This window comes from Gallinula chloropus (assembly GCF_964237585.1).
Source record: "Gallinula chloropus genome assembly, chromosome: 3".
NCBI classification, from domain to species: domain Eukaryota; kingdom Metazoa; phylum Chordata; class Aves; order Gruiformes; family Rallidae; genus Gallinula; species Gallinula chloropus.
The window spans coordinates 3,846,364-3,859,975 of record NC_140087.1 but is presented as its reverse complement, the minus strand read 5'-3'; the positions used below and the strand labels follow the sequence as shown (position 1 = coordinate 3,859,975).

The window sequence follows — 13,612 nt, the reverse complement described above, 5'->3', positions numbered from 1 at the left end:
AGCTACTCATGTGGTTACTGAGACAGATACAAGTCTAGATAGAGAGCCTGGCAGTGGGAAGGTGGCAGTAAGAAGCACGTAGGGATTCATTGCAGCAGCAGTGCTGTGGCCATCATGCCCTCGTGAGGCCCCAGCTGGAGTCCTGTGTCCAGATCTGGGGCCCCCAATACAAGAAAGATGTGGAACTGTTGGAGAGGGTTCAGAGGAGGCCACAAGGATGATGAGAGGGCTGGAGCACCTGCCCTACAAAGAGAGGCTGAGGAAGCTGGGCTTGTTCAGCCTGGAGAAGAGAAGGCTGCGGGGGGACCTCATTGCAGCCTTCCAGTCCCTGAAGGGAGCTTATAGGCAGGAGGGGATTTGACTTTTTAAAAGAGCAGATAATGGCAGGACAAGGGGGAATGGACTAAAGCTAAAGGAGGGAAGGTTTAGATTAGATATTAGGGGGAAGTTTTTTCCAGAGAGAGTGGTGAAGTGCTGGAACAGGCTGCCCAGAGAGGGGGTGGATGCCTCGTCCCTGGAGGTGTTCAAGGCCAGGTTGGATGGGGCCCTGGGCAGCCTTGTGTAGCTCCAGGCCTGAGGTTGGTGTCCCTGCCTGTGGCAGGGGGGTTGGAGCTCTGTGATCCTTGGGGTCCCTTCCAACCCATGCCATGCTATGATTCTATGATTCTATGATTGCCCTCTGGAGCTCACTGTTGCCTGGTGATGGAAAGCCGGAGAAGGGGCTGGGCAGAAGGTCAGGAGGATATTGGGGCCACTGAACCAGCCAGGGATAACCTGAGTCTCTGAGTGCGCGGTGGAAGTCTCAGCCGCTGTGTCCATCAGCTCGCATGAAGATGAGGTCAAGTGAAAACAGTAGGGTTGTAATTTACAGTAGGATCCTTAAATATTTAACAAGAGTGTGCAGGGCTCAAGATAATTGCTCTTTCATCCTTTTTATAATAAAAGGAGGGGGATATATACGCATGGAATGAGGTATTTGGTATATCAGTTTTTAAGCAAACAAGTGTCTGATGATCAGTGCTTCTGATTTACCCTTTTGAACCTGTACTGCTGTCAGTTTTATGACACTTTTCACAAGGTTGACTTCAGTTTGCTGAAGCTGAGAAAATCTGAGTGGTTTTATGCTACACATGAGAAGTGAGAATATAACACAGTGGGATTTGGAAAAGAGATAGGAAAGAGATACCTCCTCTAAAACCTTTTACAACCATGAAGACAAAAAATGCAGAACATGCAGAATCAAGCCCTAAAACATGTTTTTAGAATCTTGATCTGTTTTTTTTTCTCCTGTATCTTCTTATTTTCACAAGACTGCTGGTTTGAGTCCTACTGTGAGGCAGCACAAGTGTAGTCTGAGTCTGCTCTCTGTCAGTGTTCTCAAGTGTACCAATGGAAAGATGAGTGCCAATGTTGTTCTGATGTGCCTCACTGACCTGTGCAGTATAGAAATGCATGGAACTTTTGAGGTGCTTTGCTTAGGCCAGATTGGATGGGGCTTTGGGCAACCTGGCCTAGTGAAGGGTGTCCTTTCCCATGGCTGGAGGATTGGAACTAGATGATCTTTGAGGTACCTTCCAACCCAAACCAGCCTGCGATTCTTTGTGCTGCTTTGAAGGTCAAGGATGTGGCACAAGCTCAGCAGAAGATTGCAGAGGGGTTGAAGGATGTCCTATGTGGCTGTATTTAGAGATTTGGATGTTGTTTGGCATATTTTAGCATAATCCTGGAATTTGGGTTTGGAAAACCTGTAGTCGTCCTTTGTTTCAAAAGCATTTTAAGGGTAAAATCACATCTTTCTTATTAACCAGAAAATACCTCTTGAGGTAATACATAACTATGTGATCTGAGCAAGCTAGTTTGATCTGGTTTTATTTATATCTCATAGAAATGCACAGTTGTAAGGCCAAATTTTATAAATGTAGCCTGCTCTAGTCATATTGCTGCTCTCTAAAACTGTGGGGTTTGGCTGCTGTGTTCTCTAAACCTTTCGTATTTGAGAAATGGTGAGAGGGGACTGACAGATCTGGGTTCTAATGTCAGATGTCACACTGACCTTCTCCAAAATCTTGGTCATATGAGTTGATTTGATTTGATTCTTTAGGACAGAGGTAATGCTGCTTAGCCATCTTTGAGATCTGTGGATGAAAATCATATTATAGTAGCTCACTAGGCTATTGTCATTACACTTCGGCATCCGTGGTGTGGTTAAGCGTATCAGTTGGATAACTGTAAAAGAGTCATTTAGCAAGTGTTTGTGTGGCACTTCAGCTCTAAATCTCCTCTTTCTCTTGTGCTGCCTCTCATTCCCCCTCTCTTTCACGTTGTAAAGAGAAGCACAATGCTAACAGTGAGGATCTTTCTGCAAATACTGTTATCTGGAAGTGTGAAACTAGTGCAGGAACGCAACCTGTGTGAAGCGATACTGCCCCATGTAGCATCTTACCATGATGAGAAAGGTCTTACACTGAGTCTTCCATTTTCCTCTCCTGCATGGGGCATTTTCCCTTTTCTCTGCATGTAGGACTTAAACTCTCTGGATAAAGTTGCTGGAGGAGAATCCAGGGGGCTCGGAGAAACGGGTAGATCAGAAAAGATCAGAAGGAGATCTAGTGCCTCCTGCTGCTTCCAGAAAAGGGAAGGTAACATCTTGTTCATATATTCATTTCCTTCTGGAGCAAGGAGAGCTGTAGGGAGAAGTGCTTACTTCTGTTTTTGGGTTTGTTTATTTGTTTGGGACTTCTGGGGTTCATTTTTTGTAAAGTCATCCTACTGTCACTACTAATTAACCTTAGCACACAATTATACTTGCTGCCCACCAAGAACCCAGTCAATAAAGTGTTTTAAAGTAATGAAAGTACTTAGAATGGGCAAAGCAATCTTTTTGTCAGTTTTGCTGGTTTAGAAACAAAATTAAGCTTTTAGTGGTTTTGTAAGATAATAGAATTTAAAGTACTTTTAACAACAACATATTCTTCAAGATGCAAACTCAAGATTAGCATTTAGTATAACATGAGGATTAGGGCTCTAGTAGTGCTTTTGGCAGAGGGAGATATAAAATTGCACTCTGAAAACATTTTGATATTCATGCAGGCATAAAGTGGCTATAGATGTGGTGTTGGTTTTCCCAGTAAAAAGCATTTGCACAAAGTGGTTTTTTTTTGTGGCAGGCAATGCAGTTTATTTTCATGTGCTTTCTTGCTGAAAGGGCGACATTTGTTTGCTGGTCAGTGAAGTTGTAAGGACCAGATTCTGACCAAACTGTTTCTTCATCTTCTGAGAACCATTCTTTCTGTTTATTCTTTCCATTTGTACAGTCCAATTTCTGCCTGAGTTTTGCTTTAACTTGTGAAAAACCCTTCTTCTTTAGCCATCTGAATACTGAAGTTGTCTCCCTTCAGTACCTGTGCCGTGCCTTAAAGTTCTATTTAATAATTGCCTGAAAAATAAAGCTAATAGTTTATAAATTGTAAGTAAATCATTTAAAGAATGATTAAAAACTAGGGATGGTATGGATAACAATGGCTGCATGTCTTTTATTCTGTAAATATTTATAGATGTCAGAAGAAAGGAGGTGAAGCTTTCCATGTTTGCTTTTTCAGTAAAGCCAGGTTTTTCTGTGCCCCCCTCTTTGTTCAGGGGTTCTCTTTCTACCAGTTTCTTCACCAGGAAATTGCCATCCCAGCTGGGGGAGCTGAAGTGGTGCACCTTTGGGGTTATCTTCTCGTAACCACCTTCAAGTTTTGCATCGTTGCCTTGGAATATTTGTTTTCATTGTGGATTCAGGAGTAACTTGTCGTGCTGGTGTTGGCTCAGGCATTTTAGGTGCTTATCTAATTCTTCTTTCTGTGTTTCACACTTCAATTAAAATGCTCTTAACTCCACTGAGTAGATCAGGGATAGGTCACTCTGGGAAATGCCAACCAATGTTTTAGAGAATGACACAGGGCGAATGTGTTTAGTTAGAATATCTTCTGTAGGTTTCAGGTGCTTTATGTTCTTCCTCTGCTGGGTTGGTTCATGCTAAATTTTCATTAAAAGGTGATCAGAGATGGTTGTGTTTAAACACAACCAGATTTTCCTTAGAGACAAGTAAAATGTATGTACATTACCGAGTTAGAAGGGCGATTATGCCAGGAACAGAAGATTATCTTCTGCTCAAAGTATTCTAATAGGCAGATGGCAGCTATTAACTTATTATTGTGGGAGGAAGGAATCAAAGTCATAATCAGAGAGAATGATGTTTGCCATGTAATTAAACTATCTAACCAGTGCTGTACACTGCAACGAGCATGTGAGAATACCAAAGAACCTATGAGAAACCTAATACTGAAGCGCCTATGTGGTCTTGCAAGAGTAAATCCTTCAGTTGTGTTGTGGGTATGGTGCCACAGAAGCTTTGACAGCAAAGAAAAGATGATGGTGAAGAAAGAGGGACTACTTGAATGGCCTGACTTCTTTTTTTTTTTTTTAAAAAAAAGGCTGCTGAACAATGTCATTCATATAAACTGAGTAACAATGCAGTTTTGAAGACTTAAATAAGGTCTTTGTAGAGTTATGTAACAGATATTTTCGGGAAACTGAAAGTCAAATTCCACAGGTAAAGGAAAAAATGTGTCCCCTCATGGTTTTAAATTGCTTCAGAAATAGAGAAGCGTAGATAATGAGCAATATAGGTGAAGTCTGCAACAAGGACAGGGAATAAAGAAGGGTGTGTAGTGATAGTAGTTTGTATTCATTCAAGGAACTACATTTAGACCTACACCCAGAATTAGAAGGCTGCTCAGTTGTGTTCAGGTCTGCACAGAAATAAGGAGCATGAACACGTCCTGAAAGGGGAGTAGCAGCATTCTGGACATAGTTGCCTGTTGCACGTAGGGATCAAGGACAGGGGAAGGGTAAGAGAGAATGAGATTGTAATGTGAATGAAAATGGCTAGCAGAGGTGCAAGCACTGGAAAAGTACATTGTGTTATTGTCCATCCTGCAACAACATCCTCAGAAAAATCTTCTTACTAAGGTAGCAGAAGAGCAAAGAGAAGACAAGGACTCTCTTGTGCGCTTGTTCTACAACTTCTTAAGACACTGGAGTTACAATAGGCATGATAACAAGCTGTGTGACCTGCATGGTAGAGGTTTGAGTGATGTTCTTGATGCTGAGTGTGATCTAATGCAATCTCAATCATGTAGCAACTTGAGCCGTGTGTTTAGCTAACCCCCTTCCCTCTCCCAGCAGCTGGCCTGCCATCTCCTGTGTCCAGAGCAGCTGTCAGAAAAGCCAACCCTCTTTGGTTTAGGGATTATCTTCCCAGTTGATCTTCAAGGAAGAAAAAACCCCACACTGTGACTGCTGCCGTTTTGGCTGGTATTTGAGGGTAAATCAGGAACCTCAAAAGATGAGGAGTGAAGAGTATGGCTGGAAGTGCCAGTGGCCATCTCCTGATCTGATAAATAGCATCTCCCCAGCAGCATGGTCCTCTGCCTAACTGGGGCTGACTACAGAGCCATGCCTCCTGTCTTCAAACCCTACCCAGGGGAGAAAAGGCCAAGAAACCTGTTACTATGGGAACTTCACAGTTATCTGGGGCCCTAAACCCCAGATGTCCCCACCCACAGCCTCACGAAGCAAACACATTTCTTGGTAATGGCATGCTTCAAAACACTGAGTGGGCAAACCCATGAAATTAACGATGCCAAAAGCTCTGAAGACCTTAAGATGGAGCTTAACATTAAGAGCAGAATAATAAGTACCTTAATTCACAGTTTGGGGTGCTGGCAAAAAAATCTGGCAGAAAAAGAAATGAGTTGAACAGGCCTGGCTGGCTGGTGCTATTCTGATTGAGAAGCATTTTGTGCGGGCTGTGTCCAGAGAATTAGCGTCACGTTAACTCCAAATTCCAGGTTTCTCAGCAGTGGCTCCCTGGCTGCCGGCCAGTGTGTCCACAAGAAGCGAGGTGGCAAAATGAGAGCTGCTTTGCAACTGGAGAGCTGTCAGGCAGAGAAGGGCCTGGGGGTGTTGGGTGACTGCAGGCTGAACATGAGCCAGCAGTGTGCCCGGGCGGCCAAGAAGGCCAATGGCATCTTGGCTTGTATCAAAACCAGTGTGGCCAGTAGGTCTGGGGAGGGGATTGTGCCCCTGTACTGGGCATTGGTGAGGCCACACCTCGAGTGCTGGGTGCAGTTCTGGGCTCCCCACCATCAGAAGGACATTGAGGTCCTGGAGCAAGTGCAGAGAAGGGCAACCAGGCTGGGGAAGGGGCTGGAGGGCAAATCCTATGAGGAGCGGTTGAGGGAGCTGGGGGTGTTGAGCCTGGAGAAGAGAAGGCTGAGGGGAGACCTTCTCACCACCTACAGCTACCTGAAGGGAGGTTGTAGAGAGGTGGGCGATGGTCTCTTCAGCCAGGGGACAGGAGATGGGACAAGGGGCAATGGCATGAAGCTGTGCCAGGGCAGGGACAGATTGGATATTAGAAAAAAAATTGTTACTGGAAGAGTTGTCAGGGCTGGAAGAGGCTGCCCAGGGAGGGGGTTGAGTCACCTTCCCTGGATGTGTTCAAAAAAAGGATAAATGAGGTACTTAGGGATATGGTTTAGCATAGGATGGGAATGGTTGGACTTGATGATCTTCAAAGGTCTCTTCCAACCTTGTGATTCTGTGATACATGGAGTATCTGTTGTAACAAATACAGGTTTGTTTTATCTCAGAGAGCCCATGCAAGCTAATACATGGCTTTTGTCTTTGGTAAAATGGATTATTTTCAAATAATTAATATAAATGAGCTTTATTTTATTGGTTTTAAAAGGGAATTCAATTGTGTTGCAGGTAAATGCATCCAAGGGTAGGTCAACTTTGTAGAGGGAAGTCTGGAGAGAGTCTACACTGTCTGATGTCTTCCCTCTGGGAAGGCAAAAGCCCACTGATGCCAGGTAGCTAGTTTTAATTATGAAGGGGTTAAAGGATATTACAAACTGAACTAGGTGGTACTTCAAAACTGAGGCAGGGGGTGTGGAAGACACAAGACATGCCTCCTCTGAGGAGTGTGTTGATTCACTACCTCTTGTCGGTGGCCTTACATAGTCTAACATAAACACTTCAGGAAATCTCTAGGACCCTGCCTGTTTCCAAGCTTGTTGAGTGATTTATTGTTGGTAGTTTGTAAATATGGTGCTGCCTACAAAGCTTAGTCACAGATCATGGACTTTTTGTGCCAAGGGTGTGCAAAAAGGTGATCCTGGTCCTTAAAAACTGTAATCTTTGCTCTCCCAATGTGAGAGATTGGGCAGATAAAAGGGAGGATAATTTGTCCTTTAACTCTCAGCAGTTCTAAAGGTGTATTTTAATATACATAACAATACCAAGACATTTAATCTGCATTAAAGGAAAGGGAATAATGAATTTGAGCCTGAGGAATATAAAGACTCTATCACGTACCCAGTTATAATTGTTTCCTGTCTATTTTCCCTATTAAGTTTACAGGGTCAAAGTGACACACCTGCCTTATATGTTGAGATAGCTGGATGGGGTGTGGGGAAAGCAAGCAACCTGCTGGCTGCAGCAAGATTTGCTCGTTTTTAAACTGGACTTACAAAGATCTGGCTAGTTATGTGTTTGGTGATCTAAAGGATACAAATTATAGCTACTTGAAGAATTTATTTTTTTAATTAAAAATGGAATTTTATCACTTCTTGCAGCACAGCTACTTTGTTGGAAGCTAATTGAGGGGGCTTGTGAGTTTAATTATGCTGCAGTTAGATTGCTATCTAGTGATATTCTCTTGCACCTGGCTTTAGAAAAGTACAGTAAGTGGATCATTTCTTAGGAGGGAAAGGTTATTAAATCCTGCCATTAAGCTTCTGTAATTTTGATTCAGTGAAGCAGATGTGTGAACTTAATTATACAATTGATGGGATCTCAGTCACTTCTACCAGCTGGGGATGGGACCCAAGGTGCCTGTCTATTCTGAGATTAGAAAAATGTACCTTCATGTATTTTTAGTATGAAAGGGTGGGTTTAAGAAATGTGACTGACAACTTCCACCTCTGACTGCCAGCATTTCCATGTCATAGCTATCTTCCCCTACATTGCTTTTTCTCTAGTCTGATTAGATAAGCTTTATTCCTTCATTTGTTGTATGCAGTCTGTTACAGTTTCTAGAGTACCTTATTTGTAGAGAACAAGTCTCTTTTGTGACTCAGTGTCATCCACTTTCTCATTCCCTATTATTCCATCGTGACTTCATCTTTTTTTTTCCTTCTTTTTCCCCTTTTTTTTCTTTTCTGTTCTGCCTAAAGAAAGAAAAAGAGATCATAACCCTTCCACTTGTGGCATCTTTATCTTACCCTTGACCTAACAGAAAGTTGTGCAGAATGATCAATAGAATGCACAGTAAGTGGTACAATACTGTCATTACTCTCAGTATTGACATAATAGAAAGAAGCATCTGCTCTCTTTAAACTGTTACATTTCACAACAATTGCTTTGTATTTCTGTAGCTACAGCTTAGAAAGCAATGTCGCCCTTGTCCTCCCTAAGCAGGCAGGATTATTATTTTATACAAAGAGAGCTGGCTGTTGGATAAAACATGTAAGATCATGCCTTGTGTTTCAGGACATCTCAGATAATTATTTCCTTGAGATCAGTTGTTAGGTTGAAGCTTGATAACTACTTTTAGTAAATGATTATTTATTTTGTTTATTTTTTTATCATGATTGCTATTCTCACTTTTATCCATTGCACTTCTGTCTTTTGGATGATTACCAAACTCCACACCAACCTTGGTGTGGTGGGGAAGCTGTGGAGTCTCTGTGCTGCCAGTTATTTGTGTGTAGATTGTCTCTCTTTGCTGGCATAGATTGGTTTCTGGGTGAAAAAATAACATAGAGAGATCCTCAGTGCATGATTAATTTATTTTTGGTTTACTAAAAGAGAGAAAAGAATTAGCACCCTATTAACTGGCTGTCTATCCAGAAGTGTTCCTTTGGAAACCTGCAAGTCTGTCTCATAGATATGGATACAGTTATTAATGCCTGGTTTTGCAGGGGGGAAGAGGTGGAATGCAAAGCTTTAGTAAGGTCTGTACTGAGCTGCTGCAGGGTGCTTACTCTGAGATGGTAGGCTGTATCCTAGAACACCCAAAAGATGTACTCACTTCCTCTACTTAACACCACTCCTGTCCTAAAACTCAATGGAGAGAAGAAATGAAGGTGATTGCCCATCCATATCTCTTTTCCAAGGAGGATACTCCAAAACATTTACACTTTTGATTACATGACCTGTGTATCTTCCTTCTCTGAACCAAGATGAACCCAAATTCTGGGTTTATTTTCCAATTGCAGATTCAAAATCAACCTTCCTTCTATTCCGAGGTCTGAGTCCTCTGGACAATGGTAGGCTGTATGGTAGTTGCTAGGCTCAAGCAGTTCATACTTGTCCACAGTTAGAATCAAACACAGAAGGGAAGATGTTCCTTCAAGCAGTTTGTTTTCTAGGTGGATTAAATGAAAGCATATTTTCCTATTTACATGTTTCCATAACAACTTAGGAGTGGAAAAAAAATGGCACAGGAAATCCTTGCAATTTTTAATAGTTTTTCTGATTTAGTAGACACTTCTAGTCCCCCCTTTTCCCCTTTAATCTCTACATCTGGCATTAAGACTATGTTATAAAGAAGATCAGAGACACTAATGCGATGTCTGGACAGTTCCTTTGTTCTACTTACCATTACATTGCTTCGAAGACTTAATTGTGATTTAAACAAAAACATAGAGAAGTAAAAGGGCTTCAATTCTTAAAGCCTTTTTGTTAGAATAAAGGGTCAGCTATGTATTTCCTGGAAATGAATGTCAGAAAATGTACACAAGAAGAAATTTGGTGTTCTTGCCTTTTTAATTTTGCTGTCGTTATTGTTAATTCACTGAACACCTTTGCCAATATTGTGGGCTATTTTTGTTGGGGTTTTTTGTTTGTTTTTAACATGGTCAACGTATAAGAATTAGCCTGATATGTAATACTCTCAAACATGGACCTCAGGTGAAGATGGAGAAAATTCATAAAGAGCACTAATTAAGACACCTTAATTAGTTAATCTACCCGAATGAGTCTAAAAGTCTGCCTTGGAATTTATCATTGTATCATTTGGTTAATATACATTTTTTGAATAGCCACAGATCCTGTAGTTTCTTATTTAATGGCTTATTTAATTTGCCATCCCTACGATTCTAGTGGCAAACAGGCACAGGTCAGTAGTGGTGAGAGAGTTTCTTCCATTAAATCAGATATAACAGAAGACTTTAAGATTTGGGTTCCTAATCTTAGCCACAACTACCAAGAACTTTGGGAGAAAACTCAAAAATGCCTGTGAAGTTTCAGCATACTGTATCTCCTTGTATGGTTGTTGTATCATCATGTCGTATGAATCTTTCAGAAGATCACACTAAATGTGTTCCCCCAGCTTTCCACCTCCTACATTTTCTGTATAAATACCCTAATACAAAGGGTTTTCTGCTCAGTCATTTTGAGTTGGATCCTTCTGTATGACTTGCAGTTCCTGATTGCTGATAATCCCATACTTCTAATGTTTCCTGTGTATTTTATCTAATTACATGTGACAGTGAGTACTAAAACTTTCTTTAAAGTAAAAGCCAAACAGCTCTTTGCACTGATTTATACCTGCTATTGCTTTCCCATACTTTTGGCTTATCTTTTTAAAGATTTATTTTCTTTTGAAGTAACATATGTCCAGACAGTCACTAGTCTGCCTGTTTGAGAAGGATAAATGGGTTGCACATGAGTATATTCTTAGTGTAATCTGTTGTAGGACTATAAAGTTGTATGAGACCATAGGGACCTTCAGATCTCATCCCCACCAATTTCAAGCCACAAGAGGAAGGGCTGCCTGGAAGAGAGAATGAGGGAGGTGGTCTGGGTCTTGCATTTGTCTCTGGACAGGCTCGTGTGATGGCATGTTCCAGGGCTAAGTCTTGATTGAGCTTTGGGACTGAGCTTCATTGCATCTGGAAGAAGTGGAGAGAAAGCAATAGGCAATGAGGACTCTTCAGCTGACCGTGAAGAATGAGGGATGGGAAGTTTGTGGAATAGGTTCTAAGACAGCTTGTGCTCCACTGACAGCTCTTGTTAAAGTTTTCAGTGCAAGAGAACTGCTGGGCACCAGGCATGACAATTGAAATTAAATTCAGGATAAATAGGCTTGAGTTAATCTGGATAAAATGGGGGAGAAGAATAAAATAGATGCTAGTAAGTGGTGGTGTGGGGTCTCTATCCTCAGGTCCTCTTACCTGTTAGTGGCCTGTTTGAATGAAACATGGAAAACCTGCACTTTAAACCAACACAAGGAGGTAAATTCCAAAAATACTGTGCTGTTAGTAAAGGACATAAGAGTTTGCAACATCCATACTATAAAGTGAATCAGAAGCTATTCACCTACCCAACAACTAAATTGCTATTCTGAATGAGTGGAAAGTTAATTCCCAGTTCCACACCTGGATATTGGTATAATTCTGAAATCACAGCAGCTCTGCATCTGAACAATTCGAATAACCACCCCAATTCCTGTTGCTCCAGCTTTCCCCACAGCTAGGAACAAGATCATATCTTCAGTGGTTTTGGGAAGAGTAAGAGGAGCAGGGAATGAGGCTTGGATGTGACTCCTCTGTGAAGAAGCACATACATTCTTGTCAGGAAAAGGAGGACCATTTGAAACCTCATACTGACCTTTTCCTCACCCTTTTTTTTCTGCTGCCAAAGATCTTAGGTTAATCTTGAGAACAGGTATTTGTACAACTCCCTTCCCAGACTGACCAAACCTTCCATGGCTCATAATTAATACCAATGCATCATTAGGCAAAAAAAGAGTCTCTCCCAGACCAACAACCTGTGTGTTTTCAGGTTATGTAGCTGGGCAGGAGAAAACAATACCTGACCATGATTTTGAGACCCTGTGAGAGCAGCACTTTGCAGGTGGGCTTATTTGGCATCCCTTCAAGTGCACTGGAAGGTGCCAGACTGCTCCTTGGAAACCTGCCCTTAAAGGACAGCTCTGTCCTTTTCAGGGGCTCACGGTGCTCCCCTTGGTCTGGAAACTCTAGTGAATGTGTGGGGTGACAGCATCTAGAGAGAGGAATCAGTAACTACAAGACATGTGCTGACTTTGCAGTGCAGAACAGTGCAGATACCCACCAAAGGAGAGGCCCTAGCTCCAGGCTCCAGAGTGCTGTGTTGTGATATGGTGTGTTGTGCTGTGGTATCACTGTGCCTGAGCTGATTACTTGTGTAACTTGACGTGGCTAACTGGCAGGGAACAAGTTTGTATGGATAGTTTGAGCAGGTGGATGCTGTCCTCTCTCGTGCTCCGTTTCAAATCTATTAGTGTCCTAGTTGTAACCTCTCTGCTTGTTGCTGCTTTAGCAGTGCCATTGACTACACAGAACTTGACTTTGACTTGGCAGGATTAAAGCATCAGACTGTATTTGTCTGGGGGGGTATCAGGTATCTTACAGTTCTACATTTGCTGTGAGTCACAGCGCAGTGAAGTCAGTTAAACTTAATAACCAGAGGAGGTTAATAAGCAGGATGGGTTCTTTTGTTCCCTTAGTGTCTTTACTTTTGTAAGCAGGCAACATTGTTTTAGCTCCTCACAGTAATTTGGCAGTAATGATTCTGATCAGGCATATGTTTGCCACTTCATATGGAAAACTAATTTAGCCATTGGAAAATGTTTCACTTTGAAATTTTATGCTCCCTGTATTTTGTCAGAAGTAGCCTTAACTGAGAGTTAGTAAGTAATAAATATTTATATTCCCCAATCCTGTAAACTGGGAGGAAGAATGATTTAATCTGATTTTACAGCTTCCCTCTATTTTCAGTAAACTGTTCTGAAAATGGAGCCTGGAAACATTAGCTGACCAGGTTCACGACTTCTCAACAAGCTTTTTGTAATAAGCAGCTAATGATCCTTTTGAGTACGATTATTCAGGATCACCTAAATTTAAAGGAGAAGATGGGCTTTGCCTAGAGATCAGCAGATGGAAATGGAGGTGTGCTGGATAAAAGCTATCATCATATTCCATTGCTGGAGGAAACATTTGCCTTTGATATCTGACCAAAATGACATTCTGTATTTTTGTTCCTGTGAGAAGTTACAAATTCTTTATTTGGCTTAGAGATGCCTTATGACAATGTGTAGTTATCTATACAGATCCATACTGTGTAGGTATATTTGATTCCAGGTGAATTGAAAACCAGTTAAGTTCCTTCTACCCCCAAAGGTGGGTTATGAGAATAGAGTGTTATCTTCAAATTCCAGCTTTCAGACACCTAAATCTAAAATTATAAACTCTTCTGTATAACATAGAACAAATACTTAGATTCCAGGACTTGGCCTAACTGTTTAGCTGTACCAACTCCTCCTTGTGTGTGTTACGAATTATTAGGTTAAGTGCAATTAACAAAATGTGTGGCTAGATTAAACAAACTAAATAGGATCCTATCTTGTTCTTTGGTTCTTAAAGAATTACTCAAGTGGTTAATTCAAGATTTATCAGCAATCCCACCGAGCTCTTGTATTCTGTTATGCTTCTGCACTCGGTGCATCTATACC

General features: G+C 41.6%; 1 protein-coding gene across 1 annotated transcript in view; it reads left to right on the top strand.

Annotated features, from left to right (window-relative positions):
• Positions 1-1,343: 1,343 nt before the first annotated feature.
• Positions 1,344-13,612, top strand: part of TPD52L1 (TPD52 like 1) — a gene marked incomplete at its 3' end in the record, with an annotated part of 53,596 nt that continues 41,327 nt past the window's right edge. The window contains exon 1 of the mRNA XM_084261288.1: positions 1,344-1,401. Coding sequence (XP_084117414.1) covers positions 1,398-1,401 — 4 coding nt within the window. The 5' untranslated portion in view covers positions 1,344-1,397. The remainder of the gene's footprint in view (positions 1,402-13,612) is intronic.